At 42.4% G+C, this 20209-nt stretch overlaps 1 protein-coding gene across 6 annotated transcripts in view; it reads right to left on the bottom strand.

Annotated features, from left to right (window-relative positions):
* The window catches only part of PRKCA (protein kinase C alpha), a 195376-nt gene that overhangs the window by 110973 nt on the left and 64194 nt on the right, over positions 1–20209 (bottom strand). For all 6 annotated transcript variants that reach the window (XR_014508007.1, XR_014508008.1, XR_014508009.1 and 3 more), the window contains exon 3: positions 1434–1516. Coding sequence is in view for 2 of the 6 variants with exons in the window: in XM_083427514.1 (XP_083283640.1) it covers positions 1434–1516 (83 nt within the window). In the remaining 4 variants the exon portion in view is untranslated. The remainder of the gene's footprint in view (positions 1–1433; positions 1517–20209) is intronic.

The following is a 20209-nucleotide window of genomic DNA, read 5'->3' as shown; positions in this document are numbered from 1 at the left end:
ATTATCAAAGACACTCTAACCATGCAATCCAATCCAGACAGGCAAAACAAAATGGTCCCTACCACAAAGGTTCCACAGTAAGGAAACACACTGCCAGTTTATATGTGCAAAGGAATCAAGCCATGAATTATTATTTTTTGAGACACCGGCACTTCTACCAGCAATTGGACAGGTAAGATTGTATATATGAATGCTATTGCACAAAAATGCACCATACAAACGGGAAAAGAATATATAGCTCCCCTCTCTGACATGCTAATTGGTTGTTCTCCAGAGGCTCCTGTTAGGTGGGGGGGGGGGATATTTACATAGGCAACCCTCCATTCTGCAGCATGAATCAGGCAAAGTTGATTCTGGCCCTAAGGAGGTGTCAACCCATGCTACAAGCTAGGGATGAAAAATTCAGTCCAGTTTTTAAAGTAAACTGACCTAAGTTCCAAGACTTAGACAAAAAGATAAGATAGATAAGATACAGACATAGACACAAAATAGAACACAGTTCACAAGCAGATTGCACACGTTCCTAAATTTTGCAATGAGGGTTTTGTTCAAAAATGTGTCCAAAAATGTATGTTACACACAAACAAAAAATGTACAAAAATAGGGCAATGCATAGGAAGGCATAAGAATGCAGATCGGGGGAAATGCATACAAAATGCAAGTTTTTGAGAAAGTATGTACAGAAGTGTGTATAATACTTGTGTAATTTTAATAATAATAATAATAATAATAATAATAATAATTGTGTATTGTTTGAATTTTTTGTAGAAAACAGTATGGAACAGATTTAGGATGGAGTGCATGCAGAACTGAAATCTGGATTGAAAAGCCCAAAAGCCTGAGGTCAAAGACATTTACTCTAACAGACAGGCTATCGAAATTGTTGTGTAAGCTCCAGAGTCAGATGTACAGAGGTTAATCAACCTTCTATTCCCCACTGAAAAACAAAATTGTGAAATCAATGAATGCTACAGTGTCTACCTGAAGTCAGTGACTGGCTAAATAATAATAATAAAAATAGTGGCTCAGAATGAATGAAGAATATAGTGTTACACATTATTGGAAATATGCAATAGTGCAGTAGTTGGAAGTCTGACATGGCTAAAAGCTGACTATAACTTGCTCTCAATATTAATAAAAGTGACTTTATAATATATGTTGTCTTTCATATAGTCTCTCCTTCCCTTTTATTTTTATTTTTTGCTTCAAAACTCTGCTTTTCTCTTACTTGTCTCTCATTGGCTTCATCGTTGCAATTACCTGTTATCATGGAGAAGACAGAATGTGACAGAATAAACTTAATAAGCACAACCTATTAAAGAACATATTAACTGACCTCTAAGCTGCCAATATCTACCATCCATGCATCAACAAAACGCATCAACAGAGCAATGAATCAACACAGATCAGAGAGCAAAGTACAATGTACTTACATCCGTGTCCGGCCCCTTGTCTGCCCCGGGACAAGAAAAGGTAACGAATTCATGGCACCTCTTGTGAACCACAAAGCAGCAAACTAGGAAAAGAAGAAAAAAACATTCAAGCAATTGCAGATTTGTTAACAAGTTTACTGCCAATCTACTGAAGTGAATTGAAATACGCTGCCTTGTGAGTAGTGTTGATAGACATTCAAATCATGGAAAAATTAATTCTCAAGTCTTCAAGAAACACAGCGTTCTTTCAGCACAGGCAATTGCTTCTAACACATGATGTCCACATATTGTAAAATGACAGTATATCCAATTTTGCTCATTGTTTTTTTAACACAAGCTGTGGTCAAAACAAACAATCAAAGGACTCCAAAACATTTAACTCTTCGCCCATTAAGATACAAGACAGAGTAATTCCCCATAGTAATTTTGCCTTAGATTTTACAGTTACCACTTTTCATGCAGGCAACAGTATCCCACATTCTTCAACAGAGGATGAAAAAGAAGCATTTATTTGATAGGGGTTTTTTGGAGAATTTTTATTTCGGATACAATTTTGCTATATCTATAAAAGTATACACTACTTAGTTACTTTAGCCGTGCTTTATTGTTTTAGCAGGACTTTATACATTGCTCTGTGCAAGTTGGAAGGCATCTTGTGTACCTTGGTAGAAAGGCAGGATAGACATAAATCAATTACTTGCAATTCTCCAATGCTCTTGGGCAATGATGTGTAATTGATACAATTACATTTGCAAAATACAGACATCAGGATGCGTTCCGCAAAACCTTAAGTTAGGGTGGGCTCTATCCTTAAGAGTAATTGAATAACATGTTAACATACTATCGGTGCATATCTAACTACTGAAAAACATTGCTGTTATGATGATAGAAAGGCAACATGGCCAAATGTTAACCCTGGGTATTAGTTGCTTAGCATGTAGAAAACCATCATCAAAAGGCCATCAATGGCTCCTAGTCCTGATGGCTACATTCTCTATCACACTGTCAGGGGTAAAGGTAAAGGGACCCCTAACCATTAGGTCCAGTCGTGGCCGACTCTGGGGTTGCGGCACTCATCTCACTTTATTGGCCGAGGGAGCCAGCGTACAGTTTCCGGGTCATGTGGCCAGCATGACTAAGCCACTTCTGGTGAACCAGAGCAGTGCACAGAAACACTGTTTACCTTCCCGCCGGAGCAGTCCCTATTTATCTACTTGCACTTTGACGTGCTTCCGAACTGCTAGGTTGGAAAGAGCAGGGACCAAGCAACAGGAGCTCACCCTGTCACGTGGATTCGAACCGCCAACCTTCTGATCAGCAAGTCCTACGCTCTGTGGTTTAACCCACAGCGCCAGCCGCGTCCCTTCTGTCAGGGGTAGTAAGCTTCTAAATATCAGTTATCTGAAACCACAGGAGGGGAGAGTGTGCTGTTGCACTCCAGTCCTGCTTACAGGCTTCCCATAGACACCTGTCAGAACATGATGGTGGATTGTAAAACAACTGTACGTATTCAGTTCATAAGTTTATTGCTCTAGCTAAAGGCTTAAGATCAGCCTTGGCCTATGGAGCCCTATTGCAACGACTGTTATATCTACATTAATTCTAAACCTGAATTGTGACATAAAATAAATGGCTAGTGGATCACAACAAACAATTAAATAAGGTTCTTGGGAGACCAAAGGAAACATCTACATAGGAAAAGTTTTCTTCTGAGATTATGCTGATAGACTCTTTGCTCTGGTCTTATACTTCCTTTTCAATCGGATTCGATCGGAGGTGTGCTGCATCAGATTTTGGTTGTGCAATCACTCCCAATTTAAAAAATGCAGCAAAATTACAGTTTCTAGGGCCACATGTTGCATTCTACATGAGTCATTTCTATGAGCTTTCGAATCAGGACTCAAGTCAGGCACGCAGAAAGAAAGATACACATCCCTTCTCTCAGCTTTAACTGCACAGGATTGCAACTTAAGATTCCATACAAAGTTAGCACCTTCCTGGAAATGCAAAGAATACTTTTCTATTTAAGAACTGGCCTAATGTCATTTTAACATTCAAGGTCACCTTAAAACTGAAATATATGGTGACTTATTGTACCGGGGGGGGGGGGGGAATGTACTACAAGGAACACCCTGCACAATGTGGATGGAGGTCAGAGCAAAAACAGCTCCTGGGTCATTGCTTATGAATCTCTCTCCTCTCATTTCTCTCCATATTTTTCTTTTTTAAAAAAATGCTTTTGATGATAATGACTTCCTGAAAGATAAAGTGAGAATCTATGCAGCGGACCTTTTGCCAGCCAGATTGGTTGCTGTCTTCAAACTCCTATCAAACCTGACAGCTGATTATACCAGATGAGGTTGTTGGGAGTTAGAGTCCTTCAACATATGGAGGGCGACAGGTAAGCCAGCTCTGGTCTATGAGGAAGGGTGTCCTTATTTGAGAGGAGGAAAACGAAGAGTCTGGGCATTGTTTTGTGAATTCTGATGTGGAAAGGATTTAGACCAGGCTTCCTCAACCTCAGCCCTCCGGATGTTTTGATACTACAATTCCCATCATCCCTGACCACTGGTCCTGCTAGCTAGGGATCATGGGAGTTGTAGGCCAAAAACATCTAGAGGGCCGAGGCTGAGGAAGCCTGATTTAGACTTTGCTAGAAATAGGGACAACCATCTTTAATCAGAAAACTGCAACACAATCACACGCATTCCAGGTTGCTGAAATACACTCTTTTATAAACCTCTTTCTCAGTCAACACTTAGGAACGGTGCTCCAAACACATCTGTATAAAGCGAGTGGAAGAACACATGAGACAACTAAGGTAAGATGCCAGCACTGAAAGACTGTTTCCTAAGGAAGTCAAAAGAAAAAATGCAAATGCACAGTCTCAAACACCTTTGATTATCTCAATGTTTCATGTGGGAAAGTGTTGTGAATGGTGACGGCGGGGGGGGGGGGCTTTTAAAGCAGGCTGAAATCACTACTGATCACTACTGTACTACTTTTCCCTGCCTTCCGAATCAGTATTGGAACCTATATAAATGTCAAATCAATGAATTAACGGCTTTGTTTCTTAAACTCACTTTTCAAATGCATAATTCAAAATGCCACTTCCGTTACGAAGTGAGATAGCTAATGAAAACGATGGCTCTCCTATGACCCTCTTATGATCAATTGAGTGCAGGATTTGAGATTAAGTCAACGGAGAGAGACCAATTAACTAGGGTGCATGGTCAATTTGGCAGCGCAGATATAACCTTACTGATGAAATCAGCTTTACTGATGTGAATATGCACATCCGTCTGTCTATATTATCTCATTTACATCCCACCACTCCTCCAAAAAACCAAGGGCTACGTACATGTACAGTGGTACCTCGGGTTACATACACTTCAGCTTACATACGCTTCAGGTTACATACTCTGCTAACCCAGAAATAGTACTTCGGGTTAAGAACTTTGCTTCAGGATGAGAACAGAAATTGTGCGGCAGTGGCGTGGCAGCAGCGGGAGGCCCCATTAGCTAAAGTGGTGCTTCAGGTTAAGAACAGTTTCAGGTTAAGAACAGACCTCCGGAATGAATTAAGTACGTAACCAGAGGTACCACTGTAGTTATACCATTTTCTGTTCACAATAAGCTTGTGAGGTAGGCATTGCTGAAACTGACTAGTTAGTGCAAGCCTGAACAATTAAAAGCGTTATAGCTGAGTGAGGATTTGAATTTAGTGTCCCGCTTGGTTGACAGTTTTCAGCCAGCCTTTCAATATCCAGTGAACTCTAAAATATAATAGACCTGTATCTTTGAAAGAAGCTAGAAGAATTCCAAAGCCACTCTTAAATTCTTGCTCTACCAAAAAACAAAACAAAAAAAACCCTATTCAACAAGATGAAATTCATGTATCAGCAATTCATGTTTTGTTTCCATGGATCTCCAGTGGATTGTGTCACTCTTCAGAAGGCATCCGTCCTTGTCAAAAGCATATGTAAAGCCACCCCGAGGGAGGTCGAAATATTGTATTCTACAGAGAAAACAGCAGGGATGAAAAACACAAGCACAAGGCAAACACTGGTAGGGATATGGATAGGGATAACAAATGCTCTCACAGCAACAAGAACACCTGACCACACTGTGTGACTCCACAGTTATCCATACACCCCATGCAGTATCCAACCAGTAACCTGTAAAACGACATTCATCTTCTCTCAGGCCTTTAGCTAATTAAATAATCTATAGCTTTTTAAACTGTAGGGGGGTTCTGTTTTCATTGGTTACAATGGTGTGTATTTTTGTGTTTCTTATGTTGTAAACAACCCTGAGATCCTCTGATGATGGGCTGTATAGAAATTTAATAAATAATAAGTAATAATAAAGGATACTGGAAGGAAAGTCTAGAAACTCATAGAATTGTGGAGTTGGAAGGGACCACGAGGGTCATCTAGTCCAACCCCCTGCAAGGCAGACATCATTTGCCCGACGTGGGACTCAAACCCACAACCCTGAAATTAAGAGTCCCATGCTCTACCAGCTGAGCTATCCTAGGTCGTGTGAACTCAAAAAAGGTTATATGAATTGCCCCGAAGCCAAACAGGGAGTCTGCTTACAGCATTAGTACATTATTTCGCCAATTAAAATGGCACATTGTCAAAGAGCGTCAAGTATCTTGAAAGCTTCTACTACCTAATATATTCAGTTTCATTTATCTTGCTTTAAAGGGATCCATGCATTATAACTAAGGGTTGTATCCAAAGCTGCACGGGTGATGATCTGCTTGCACGATGGGTCTTATCCTTCCTCTATTTTTCCTGCTCCCACAAAATCTGCTATAGAGGTTCCATCAAACCTCTGCTGCAGATTTTTGAGGGTGCACAAGGGGCCACAGGAGAGACCAGTAGCAGTAGTAATGGTAATAGTGGTGTAATCCTTTATTAATCTTAATTGTAATTAATAGTATTATTACTATTTAAAAGTTCTATATAGTAAACATCACATCTACCTCTTATGTAAGGTTAGGTTAGGTTTTGCATCAAGGAAGCCAGCATTTTCCTGGGATGAATAAATATTTGTGAAAGCACATTACACAAATTTTAATTTAATACCAAGGAATACCCAGCTGCAGATTCACCTGAAATAGATCAAACATACCATTTGTTCTCAAATCTTTGCCATCTCAAATGTTTGATGTGTTGATGTACAAAAAGCATTAACACCAGAAACCCGCAGATTAATTTAGCAGCCAATAGATTTCACCTTGCACAGAACAGTGGGAAGTTAAGAGGTTTCAGCCTGACATGAAAGCAAAAGTTCACCTAGGGTGGAAGAGGCAAGTTTGAATCTGACCTTTCTGATACCTTCAGTCCCTTTTCTGGCCACAGTTCTATCCTCTGCTAGAAAGAGGATGACTGGCATATGGTCACGCATTCCTCTCCTTATGCTGGCACAACAGATCTAGCCACTACATTACATCTAAAGAACTGTACCGCTACAAGCCATTTATACCAGGAGTCTATACAGCACAAGACCAGCATTTGAAATTTGCCAGGCACCAGGTACACCTGGCTATCGGCCACTTGTGATCAAGTGAAGATTCCTGGGCACCAGAATGTCACCTGACAACTCCACCATCTGGAGGTGCATGCCTAGGGATCCCTGGATCTTGACTGTTTTCACACAGTAGCAACATGCTCCTGTTTTACAATTTAAAATACTCATTTTAAGATATCAATGACTTCCCTTATTTTTCCATGGTTCATTTTACATATCATAAATCCCTGCATATTTTACAAAAACTATACCATTCAGTATTCCATTACTGCATCCATCAAAACTTGTTTACACTGTTGAATTTATCTTAATGCTGCCAATGTTTTCAGCTGTTCACAATTATTTCCCATATATTCAATGAATGTTTCCCAATCTTCTTTAAATGTATGTTCTTCTTGTTCCCTTATTCTATATGTTAAGGCTGCAAGTTGTGCCTATTCTGTCAGCTTAAGTTACCATTCTTCTTTGGTTGGGAACATGTCCTGTAGAATTCTATCTGTTATATTTTATCACACACAGAGAACTTTATTGTGATCCATAGGCCCAAAAGACACAGTACAAAAATTATATATCAACAGTTATTCAGTCGTAAGAGCGGCCTTGTTATATTTTATCGGCACAGACAGAATGATTTCAGGAACCAAAAAGTCATATTGAAAAATACCACTTTTGAGACATCGGACCCAAAAAATGGCAACTAGGCATTCCTTTTTGGCAACTGTAACCTTGGTTTAAGGATCCAATTGGTGCTTCTCTTATCTATCTGGGTTTCTAATACTGTACAAGACTTAGAAAAATTGTCAAGTTAGCATGTTAGGGTTGGAGCAGCTAGACAATCTCAGTATCTCTTTCACACACATACACAAACACACCCCTACGCCTGTCTAGACTGAAGGGAACACAAGTCACCATTAAAATGCTCAACGTGTGTGCCCCGCCCCACTTGACCACAGAAGGAAAAGGAAAGCTAGTGATTGGGGAACAATGGCAAAGAGTTACAGAGAAGAACATATTGCACAAAGCTACAGACACCTGGAGTCCTATTATGAGGAAATAGCAGCTATAAACCACCAGTTATCCTTCTCCTCTTCCAATTAACACTTCCAGGGATGTTTTTAATGTATGACATATTAGTGTATTTTTGGTATTTGTGGAAGCCGCCCAGAGTGGCTGGGGAAACCCAGCCAGATGGGCGGGGTACAAATAATAAATTATTATTATTATTATTATTCCAGAATACAACTGGGGATAGGGGCCACACAAACACAATGGCAGTTATGAGCAGTGCTATTTTTCTAGAAAAAGAGGTGCCGGAACTCACCCTGAACTTATAATGTCAATGGCATCAACCTGAGAGGTGCTGAGTTCTGGTGAGTTCCAGCTGGGGGGTGAGCCCTGGTTATGAGAAGAAGACGAGGAGGAGGAGGAGGAGTTTTGATATCCGGCTTTATCACTACCCGAAGGCGTCTCAAAGCAGTTAACATTCTCCTTTCCCTTCCTCCCCCACAACAAACGCTCTGTGAGGTGAGTGGGGCTGAGAAACTTCAAAGAAGTGTGACTAGCCCAAGGTCACCCAGCAGCTGAATGCAGAGGAGCGGAGACGCGAACCCACTTCACCATATTACGAGTCCACCGCTCTTAACCACTACACCACACTGGCTCTCCCAGCAGGTAAGTGTTAGCATAAAAATAGACAACACATGTGAATATGCGCTAAGAGCAACATCAAAGTTCAAGCCCAGGTAACCTGTCATATTCCAGAACATTTGAGGCCAAGGCCTAAGAATCTGCATTCACAAGTGTGGCTCCTATACAAAAGGGAATCAGCACCAACCACGGCATTGGCACACATGCCAGGGGCAAGTGGTTCTCTTGTAGGGGGAGTTATGCTTGCCAGGGGAAGACTCCATGGAGCATCACAAGTCACTGCTCAAACTGTTGCTGCTAAAATAGTTTGATTGCATCAGGCTAACCATCTTTTGAAAATGATAGTTCAGCAGTTGAGTCATGGAAAGGAGAATTGCCAGAAAGGAAAAGCACAAGGGAATTTCAAATGCCCAAAACATCTTCATTTTAACCCAAGATGAGAAAAGTTAACATTTTGCTAGGAGAAAATGAAAACAATTTAAGATTGTGATTGTATGCAGATTTAGCTGAGAGTTAAGTCCCACTGGACAAAGCGAAACACACTTTTGAGGAAATATAATGAGGACCAGGCTTCAGAAGTGCATAAAAAGAGCATTAAAAAGGGGACAAAAGGACAAGAGATCGTACAATTTATAATACAAAGGAAGGCATTTATCTTTCAGGCTTATCCTTTTCTCACCAGGAGTTATCAAACAGAAATTTTCATAGATGTTCTGGTTACCTTCGGCTACCCACGTACCGTATTTTTTGCTCTATAAGACTCACTTTTTCTCTCCTAAAAAGTATGGGGAAATGTGTGTGCATCTTATAGAGCGAATGCAGGCTGTGCAGCTGTCCCAGAAACCAGAACAGCAAGAGGGATCGCTGCTTTCGCTGTACAGTGATCCCTCTTGCTGTTCTGGCTTCTGAGATTCAGAATATTTTTTTTCTTGTTTTCCTCCTCCAAAAACTAGTTGCGTCTTATGGTCTGGTGCATCTTATAGAGCGAAAAATACGGTAGTTAAAGCAATATACAAGTATTGGCTAGGACAGGGGATCCCAAACTGTGGTTTGAAAGCTTCATTCAGGCAGTCTGCAGAACATCTGTGGATTTGTGGTTGAAGATGGAAGATACCACATCCACTGCATGAAATATTCATATTGAATTTTAACTAAATGTTTATTGCTTCTTTTATTTATTATTTCTACAGTATTCAAATCAGAATGTGTAGAATACAATATACAAGAAAGCTAAAATTCGGAATGAGCTCAGGCTTGCAAGAGAGGTTGAAAATAATAAAAGGATGTTTGAATCAAGAGGAAGAACAAGGAAGTAGCAAGTCCTCTGTGTGGAGAAGGTGAATAAATGCTATTGGGTGACAGAAAGAAAGAAGAACTGCTCAACACCTAGGTTGTCTCTGTGTTCTCCGGAAAGGAAAACAGTACCCAACCTGGTGATACTGGAATAAATGGAGCAGAGAGGGAGGTGCATCCCAAAATAGGAGAAGAGTTGGCAAAGGGAACATCTAGCTACTTTAAATGAATTCAAATCTCCATGCCTGATGAACTGTTTCCAAGGGTACTAAAGGAACTTGCAGGTGTAACATCAGAGCATCCGTCTATAATCGTTAATAATTCTTGGAAAACAGATGACGTCCCTGCAGACTGGAGGTGGGCAAATGCTGTCCCCATCTTCAAAAGGGGGAGGGCAGATCCAGACAACTACCAACCTGTCAGTTTGGCATCAATACCTGGAAACGTCCTAGAGCAGATGATTAAACAGTTGGTTTTTAAACAAAGGTTGGGTGGATTTTTTAGCTATCAGTGGCGTAGCGTGGGGGGTGCAGGGGGGCCAGCCGCACCGGGCGCAACATCTGGGGGGGGGGCGCACTCGCACTCGCAGCTCTCTGCCCCTACCTGGCTCACTCACTCTCTCTCACTGCAGTGCTGGCTGTGCGAATCCGATCCGAGCCGCCGGGTCGCCGCCCACTGTGGAGGGGAGGGTGCCAGACGTGTGGTACGGTGCAGAGAGAGAGCGAGGGACTATCTGGGGGAGGGACAGTGCAGCGGGGGGCACAAATTACTTGCCTTGCCCCGGGTTAGGGGGCGCAAATTACTTGCCCCCGGGTGCTGACAACCCACGCTACGCCACTGTTAGCTATGTTTCCAGCCTTGCAAGGTGTTGGGCTAGATGGGCATTGGGGAACCCTTCCTAACCCTACAATTCTGTGAATTAAAAATCATATAAGATTTAGGACAGTGCATTACAATTGTGGCAAGTAGAAAACTCATTAAGAGGTGTGCCAAGTCTCTCAGCAATTTTGGGAACCACTGAATGAGGAAACATAAGCACATCAAAATTCTGATTAGAAATGTTATAGTCCCTCCCAATCATTTCTAGACCTAAAGTTTGAACGAAGTATTTCTCTGAAGAAAGAAACCCATTTTTTCCCCTTGAAAAACCATAGTAACAAAACAAAAAGCGAAAAAGGAAGCCGAAGTACCATGATGAGGGATAATCAAGAGAGAGGTATTTTGCAATTACACAGTAATGATTTGCACTGCACTATTTATTTGTCATTCAGAACACGTATGTTTTAAGATCAGATCTCCCCAACAGAGATGTTCAAAACACAATCTGTTTGATATCAAAGCAATCTATTTAATCAACAGATTAAGTAAAACACAAAAGTATTTGCTGGACCAATTTCCAGATCCTGGTTTTGTTTATTCTCATTAAAATGAGCAATCCACCAAGATCTGCCCAGTTCAATCTCTATTCCTGTTCATGGGGACATCATGATACAGGACCTATTTCATGGAGTCCCCATTAATATATATACAAATTTATGCTGCGCTGTCTAGCTGAGAGAAAGAGAAAATCCCTCTAGCAGTGGATCTCCAAAAATCAGAGAGAATAAATCTACTTTTGGCAGATGTGCTGCGAGAGGGGAGGCTACTCTCAAGAACTGCTGATGCTTGTTTCCTTGGTTATGTTTGAGGCATACTCAAACAAACTGAGAAGCATTTAACTTCCATCAGCAGCTTCTGCACTGGGGTTATATTTTGCTGCTCTGGCTGCAGGTGCCTTTTTCTTGCTGGGAACAGCCACCAGCAGCCAATGCACAACCAAACACCGTCATCCCAACTGTTGGCTGATGTCACAAATGACATGAAGTAATGGGACAAGTGAGCTTGGTTTGGAGGAAACAGCCTGGTTGGCCAAGGGCAGAGGTTCCCCACCCCAATATAAGCCCCCTATCAGATGAAGGTATCAAATCTGTTACCTGGTGAATTCACAAAATCAATAATACATATGGTTATGATGCCAAAACCTTTACCAGCCATTTATACTGCAATCCTACAGTCAGTCTGGTAAGCCAGGAGTAGCCATCGGGGTGCCCTCCAGATGTTGCCAGACTACAACTCCCATCATCCCTGTCCATTGGCTGGTGGGAGTTTTAGTTCAACAACATTGGATGCCTATGAGATAAGCCAAATGGTGTTATTATGTCTTCAGGAAAGCTGGCTAGGTGTTGGGAGTCAAAAGGGTGAGGATGCAAGGATGTGGGAAGAAAAACAAGAAGCAGCGTGGGACCAAAAGTTTTTTAAAAAGAGGAGAAGGCAGAGGGACTTTCTAGCTCCCTGCCTCTCCCCTTTTACATCTCTATTCTTACAAAGATATAAAATGTTATACTCATAAGCAGATGACATAGGGTTTAACTTGCTCATTCAGAGCATTAATAAAACGGAAAGGCTTCTTGACACCTGAAATGCATTTAACTTATTACCTCAATAAACTACAACACTTTTGTGAAGGAAACCCCATCAAATAAAATAGAATGCACTGTGCAGAATTTCACTTCGCATTTCCAGAGTCCAATTATTATTACCTTATTAATCTTTATGAAATGTATACTGGCCAAGTTGCATATGTTATTCTCAAGTAGTAGGGGAAAAGCATAATTTCCTATAGTTGCCGCTTCAATCAGTCCCACTTCCTGCACGACAGACTGAGACAACAGGCCAAGCCCTGTGCTAGCTTCACAAACAATGTGAAGCACAAAAATCAGCTGACAAATAAGGCCATTTTCAGATGTGTGACTTAAAATTGGTCATTCAATTTCCTCAATCTGCAAAGAGAATGAGATTGCTAAGCAACTTGCAATCAGCATCTGATTTGTTAACAGCTATCTTCCATGTTCTGCGTTACATTAACCAGATTGAAGCAGAGGTCTTTAGATACTTTACAGTAGGCTAATCTACTACTATCTTGGAATCACCACTTTTTAATTATATTGGAAAGGCACCACTCTTTTTCTGAAAGCACACAGGCCTATAGTTGAAGAGCTAGCCCTTGATGAGCCCCACAATTAAAACCTGCTAGCCAATCATTAACACGAGCCAAAATATTGAAATAAAATAACAACAAAAAGAAGTCTAGCCATGTAGATAGAGATGTGCTTTCACACACACACACACACACACACACAAACACACACACACGCACACACACACACAGCAACATCTTCTCAAGTTCTACATAGCAAAACACACACCCAGAATATCCAGGTTCTACACTCCAATGACCAAAAATGATGCTGCCCTTCCAGAAAGTGGTGTCATGGGCAGGACCTGCCTAAGACACTTCAGCACCTGAGGCAATCCTCAAAATGCCCCTCTCTCCAGGGAAGGAGTGAGTGGAGACCTACATCAGGAACAAGGCAGGAAATCAAATCAACATTACCCAATGGTTGAAGTGAAAATCAAAGGCTGTCATGGGGGTGGGGGGGAGAAAGGGGCTCACTCTGAATCATGCATGAGACCCCAGAGAGCAGCCCCACCATTTCCTTCTCTAGGGAGATAGGAAGAGACCAGCAATGCCTCCCATTCACCGAGTTGCTACAACAGTGGTAGCACTGGGGAGGCTGCCGAGGAAGAGGAAGATCCAGCCCCCAAGGGGTATGCATGCCACAGCCATCACTGTAACAAGCAATAGATTTCTTGCAGGCCAGATTTGCTGCCCTTGGGGGTGCTGCTGTCTGAGGAGGTCGCCTCACCTTGCCTCATGTATGGGCCAGCCCTGTTCATGGGACAAAGTAGAATTTATTCTTACCTCCAGCTGTGTGAAGCTAGCATGCACTCCCAAATTTGCCCCTACTTGTAGAGAAAACAAGAGGATCCAGCAAATTAACAGCTCAGCATGCTTTCGGTAACCTAAACGCAGGGGGAAGTGTTTTTTTCTTTTTGCTATTAATGACGTAATAGTGCTAAGCAGGCGGCGCTGTGGTGTAAACCACTGAGCCTCTTGGGCTTGCTGATCAGAAGGTCGGCGTTTCAAATGCCCGCGGCGGGGTGAGTTCCCATTGTTCGGTCCCAGCTCCTGCCCACCTAGCAGTTCAAAAGCACGTCAAAGTGCAAGTAGATAAATAGGTACCGCTCCGGCAGGAAGGTAAACAGTGTTTCTGTGCACTGCTCTGGTTCACCAGAAGTGGTTTAGTCATGCTGGCCACATGACCTGGAAGCTGTCTGCAGACAAACGCCGGCTCCCTCAGCCTACAGAGTGAGATGAGCACACAACCCCAGAGTCATCCGCGACTGGACCTAATGGTTGGGGTACCTTTACCTTTACCTAGCGCATTCAGTGCTGTTTATACACAATCTAGTACCTTAGAAATAACACTCAGGAATAGATATATTCCAGAGAGGGTGAAGAGTTTCTTTCTCTTTCATAATGGGCATATGTGCATATCAGCAAAAACTTTCATTTGAGAGAAGGAAGAAGGGTAACTAGAATTCATGACAGCTATGTGGAAATGTAATGTCAGAGGAACAGGAAGGTAAGAAACAGAAGTTGGGTCATGAACCAGAAAATACAAAGACACAAGATTAATGGATCACCAACCATGTACAACCACACTTCAAAACCAGGTGAGACATTTCATACCCTAAAAAAACTGCACTACCACTGCTATAGAATCTCCAAATAAGCTGTTGCTTTTTAAGCAAATCCCACAGCACTATACCTTCTGGTGTAATGCAATGGTTTGGGGGCAATGTCCTCAGGAATAATAGGAACAACGCAAAAAGCAAAAAGCTAATGCAGAAGAACTACCAGAGTCTTTATGATTTGCGACAGGCAAGGCACTCCTTTTGAAATCTATGTGGCTTACAAGGACTGCATGCATGAGTTCAGTCCCTGGCATCTCCAGGTAGGGAATAGAACAGAATCCTGTCTCAAATTCAGAAGAGCTGCTGCCAATCAATATGGACAATACTTAGCTAGGTAGACCAATGGCCTGAGTTGGTTAGCTTTCCATTTTCCTATGTTTTGTATGGAATTCGTTTTGAATTCCAGTTGAAATTCTTGGTAAAGTCATCATCCTTTTGCTTTACAGAATACTTAAGATGAGAAAAGAAAACCAGATAAATATCATTTGTAACCCAGAGTGGGTGGCACTGTGGGTTAAACCACAGAGCCTAGGGCTTGCCGATCAGAAGGTCGGCAGTTCGAATCCCCGTGACGGGGTGAGTTCCGGTTGCTCGGTCCCTGCTCCTGCCAACCTAGCAGTTCGAAAGCACATCAAACTGCAAGTAGATAAATGAGTACCGCTCCAGAGGGAAGGTAAAAGGTGTTTCCGTGCGCTGTCTGGTTTGCCAGAAGCGGCTTAGTCATGCTGGCCACATGACCCGGAAGCTGTACACCGGCTCCCTCGGCCAATAAACGAGATGAGCGCCACAACCCCAGAGTCGGTCATGACTGGACCTAATGGTCAGGGGTCCCTTTACCTTTACCTGTAACCCAGAGTAAACTTTTTGAGATGGACTTTAAATTTCACCCTGAGTTAAATACTTGCGCCCTCACATAGCAGATGAGATTCACACACAGCAAGGGGAACGTTTTGCCATTGCCACCCGGTGTAGGGGTGATGAAAGAAGGGCTTCCTGTGTAGGCAGCCTTTGGACACAGCTGAATCATTGTTCCAGTCGGTTTGGAAGCTCCACTTTCAAAATATTTTCCACATGAAAATGACAGACTTATTGCTAGGAAGAAGGAAGCATGGGAATAGGGAATACAATGCAGCGTTTTTCTTCAGGCCAGGCCAAGCACAGTGTAATTGCCTTCTTGGCCAGCCTAACTGTTATTAGTGGAGGTTTCACACTTTCAGAAACGCTGGAGCCATACGCAACCTCAACAGTTTGAACTAGATGTTAAACTCATAACAGCCCTGAATGAAAATTTATCTGACTTCAGGATAAGTCTCCACCATCACCTTTGGCCCCTGGCTTTGCCAATGGGCCACTATAATAAGGGATAAAGTGCGAGAAGTAAATTAGCTTTTTCCCACCATTACTCTCTTTGCTCCCCAGGTCTCCCTCTCCCTTCCATGCCTTACACAGTCATACCTCATGTTACGGACGCTTCAGGTTATGTGTTTTCGGGTTGCGGACTGCGGGAAACCCGGAAGTACCGGAATGGGTAACTTCCGGGTTTTGCCGCTCGCGCATGCACAGAAGCGCCAAATCGCACCGGTGCCTGCACAGACGCGGTGCTTCAGGATGAGAACGCTGCAGGTTGCGGACATGCCTCCATCACAGATTACATCCGCAACCTGAGGTTCCACTGTATCTTCTTCCCAAAATGGTTTCGAAAGATCTGAGCCCTACACAGTCTTCATTCCTGACTCCTACTTCAACTAGGGGAAGAGGAGCAGCTACTGTTGGATAGGGGAACCCCTTAGGGTCAGATTTGACAGAAGGTCACACCAAGGCCTTCTTGGTTTATCACTATTTCGTTTTTGTTGATCTCCTTTTTAATTTTCTGTGCCGATGCAATGTAGGTGTTTTACTGAACTGAATGATCCTGCAGGCTTCGTGTGTTGAACTTTCTTCTGAGCTAAAAACAGTGGGCATTTCTTAGCACCCGTCAGGTACAACTTTTCAGACTTCAGGCTACTCCCAGTATTTTTGTAGCAGTGAATTGCTACTCTGCCCTTTCACGAGCAGTTCTACAGCCTTTCAGTAATAAAACATTTTGAGCATGAGAATTGTTTACGCTTCTGACCTTTCTTGACTGCAACTCGGCTATTCAGATCTGCCAGCTGCTGCTGCGGCTGGTTAATCAAATCAGCAAGGAGAGAAGGCTTTGCTCCCAAAAAGAGATAATTAGCTTGCTGGATAACATATGCCATGGTTAAATCTTTGAGTGTTTGTCAAGCATTAATTTAGGGTTGTGCAAGCCATACAAGAAGGTAAAGTTCCCCACCACCCCCAAACGCATAAAGGTAATGAGGGTCAAGATGTCTAGAGCATTCCTAACCAAAACAGTACATTCCAAAAGCTTATTCCTTAACCCCTTCCAACACTCCGTAAGCCTTCAAGTTTCAGCAGTAGCAGCAGCTTGAAAACAGTATGCATGAATCACGGGAACTACACAGTTCTCAGAAGGACAAACTTGTTCTTCGACAGTGTATGAACTATCTGACACACTGAAATTGCCAGAAATGAAATTGCCATGCATCTACACCAAACAACAGCTGCAGAGGAAGAATGTGATGGTTGTGTTTGATTTCCTTCATAAGTAACTTCACAATTGTAAAACAGCATACACACACACACACACAAGTTTGCATGTATGTAGTAACAGCTGCCCAACTCAGATGTACAAATGCATACCCATGGGGGAACAGCAAAGTTGAAACACGGCAAGGGAACATTTATTTTAAAAAACAAAAAACACCACAAAGTAATTCTCCAAGGTATACAGTGGTACCTCGGGTTACATACACTTCAGGTTACATACGCTTCAGGTTGCAGACTCCACTAACCCAGAAATAGTACCTCGGGTTAAGAACTTTGCTTCAGAATGAGAACAGAAATCGTGCTCTGGTGGCGCAGCGGCAGCGGGAGGCCCCATTAGCTAAAGTGGTGATTCGGGTTAAGAACAGTTTCAGGTTAAGAATGGACCTCCGGAACGAATTAAGCACTTAACCCGAGGTACCACTGTATTTCCCAGACCTGTGTGTGATAGTGGATTGTATCCTAAGAAGTCAATATTGACCAGCTAGGATTGGTCCTCATGCCTTATCTCTACAGCTGAGAAACCTTAACTACAGGGATCTAAAAGTTTCCTTATTCTTCTTTTCCAAACACTCTAATCACAATGTTTGCTCTAGTTGTTTGTTCACAGAGTAAGGAATATAGAGAGGCTTGGAAAGCAAAGGGCTTTCCGCCAACCTCACTAGGAATGATGTGAATTAAATGTTCATTCAAATGTATAGTAGATAAATATGAAATAAAACAGCAGACTCCAAACAAGCTTCTTTAATAAGTCACATCAATCCCTGAGGTAGAATTCTTCTAGCACAAATTAATTCAGGCTCTAGAGCAGGTGTGTAAAATGGATATGAAAAGCGGTCACCTGGCTGTTAATCACCTGATGCTATTAGAATGCCAGGTGACAACTTGAAAGGAGCTCATGTTTGAAGTTCATTTGCAAGCAGCTTCAATACAAACCACTTGGAAACTAACTTCAACAGTGGTGTCTCCACCTGCTGAAGGGCACCAGGAGACAATGACTTTGAAATCCCTTTGCAAAACGTTTGCATTGAAGCCACCTACAAATGGACTTCAAGGGTAATGCCTTTCGACACCAATCAGCTGGTGGTGGCTGAGACACATCACCTTGGAAGCCCCATTGACAGTCGTTTCAAAACAAATGACTTGCAGGTGGACTTCAAAGTGATGGCACTCACTTGACATATGTCGGGAGTGATGCAGGCTATGGCTTGCGGGCCAAATGAAGATGCCTGCTGGGCCTAACTAAGCCTGGAGGACAGCGTCTCCCCAAGCCTACTCTAGAGGGCGAGAGTTGCTCATTCTTTTTGTAACAAGCCTACGGACACGGAAAATTTAACATTAAACTAAGCATCAAAATTGTTGCTGTTGTTGTTTAGTCGTTTCCGACTCTTCGTGACCCCATGGACCAGAGCACGCCAGGCACTCCTGTCTTCCACTGCCTCCCACAGTGTGGTCAAACTCCACCTGCAGCAGGAACCAGCAAGCCACTCCAGTGTCGCTGCCAAGAAAACTCCATGGACAAGGGTCAAAAATACATGTGACATTTGTCACATTTAGAAAAAGAACGCTTAACCACTCTGCTTTCACTTTGGTGGGGGGGAAAACTGGTGTGGAACTCTGATACAGAACTAAAAAACCACCCCATTCCTGGCTTTTATATTTGCAACCCTCCCCACCCCCACCCCGCACCAAAAAGGTAATGTCTACATTAAGCAAAACTTTCAAGCCTAAAAATGAGCTAGGAGAAAACCTTGAAGGGCCCCTTCTAGATCAGGAACATGTTGTGCTATCAGGGCTTGCAACTGTTTTTTTCTCCAAAAATAAAAGCAGTCGGATTAAGTGCACTTGTTTAAATCCCATAGTAAGACCGCCCCTCAAACTAAGGAAGTGACTAAAGAGCTGCTACACCACTGATAGAATACAAACTTGTCGTACCAACTATGTGATGATACAATATCAAAGAGGACAGTGCTTTAGGGTTGGTTCTTTTATAAGGGGGAGGGACTGCTCCTTTTCCCCTATGGGGTACCCAAGAGCCCATATAGAGTCCCTTTGTAGGTTCTCCTTCTTGTAGGTAGGAGAAAATAACAGGCCAATCAGAGAATATTGAGAAGCAATGCGGCTAGTAAGTCTGACGTTTATTAACTGCTGCAAGAGGGCCCTCACCACATGCATGAGGGAGGAGGAACCAGAACAATGGGGTGCAAACTCCTATATAGACTTTTGAAATTCCCACCCTCCAGCTCAAGACCCCCCCCCCAAATACATCATGCATACATCACAGAAGGGGTGGTCTACAGCAGAAATCCTGTCTGGCAGGAAACCTGTTGATGGGTTTACCTGGAGAGCCTGGCTATTCTTTTGTGATGATAAATACTTAATTCCTGAGTCCAGGTCACAGGCTAGACCCTTAAGACAGGATTGGTGAGCAAAGAGACAACGGGGAGGTTTTCCCATTTCCTTTGTCCTTGCAGAGAAACATTTGAGGTCAATTTGGGAGAGACAAAATGGTTTCAGGACTTTTTTCCTGTACATTTATTTTATATCTTAGACCTTATAATTCTCATAACAGTTTGGGGTTGCTGTTGTTTTTCATTCAGAGGCATAAGAATTTTTTGAAATAAGTAAAATAAAGTAAGTATTACAGAGAGATATATAATTCTATGGAACTTGAACCCATTTGTATGGTTAACTAAATATGGCTTGCTATATTTCAAAAAGTCCGGACACAACTGTTGTTGAGCAAAGTTGTTTCACTTCTTTTGCCAAAGTTGTTGAACTTCCTTTGCAATATCTCAAAAAAATAAAAATAAAAATAAAAATTGAGTTTTTTTATTTTTAGGAAATTCTCAAAAAAAAACCCAACACTTCCGAGACATGGGTTGCCATACACCTGGGTTTTCCACCTGGACGCTATTTTCAAGCAGATGAATCCCAGATATGTCCAGGAAGTTCCAAATGTATGGCAGCCCTAAATAAAGGGATAGTTCCTGTGACCAGAGGTACACACAGCTTCCTGAAAAGAGAGC

The sequence above is a fragment of the Podarcis tiliguerta genome, assembly GCF_965153285.1.
Source record: "Podarcis tiliguerta genome assembly, chromosome: 2".
Classification (NCBI taxonomy): domain Eukaryota; kingdom Metazoa; phylum Chordata; class Lepidosauria; order Squamata; family Lacertidae; genus Podarcis; species Podarcis tiliguerta.
This window is presented reverse-complemented; position numbering and strand designations above follow the sequence as displayed.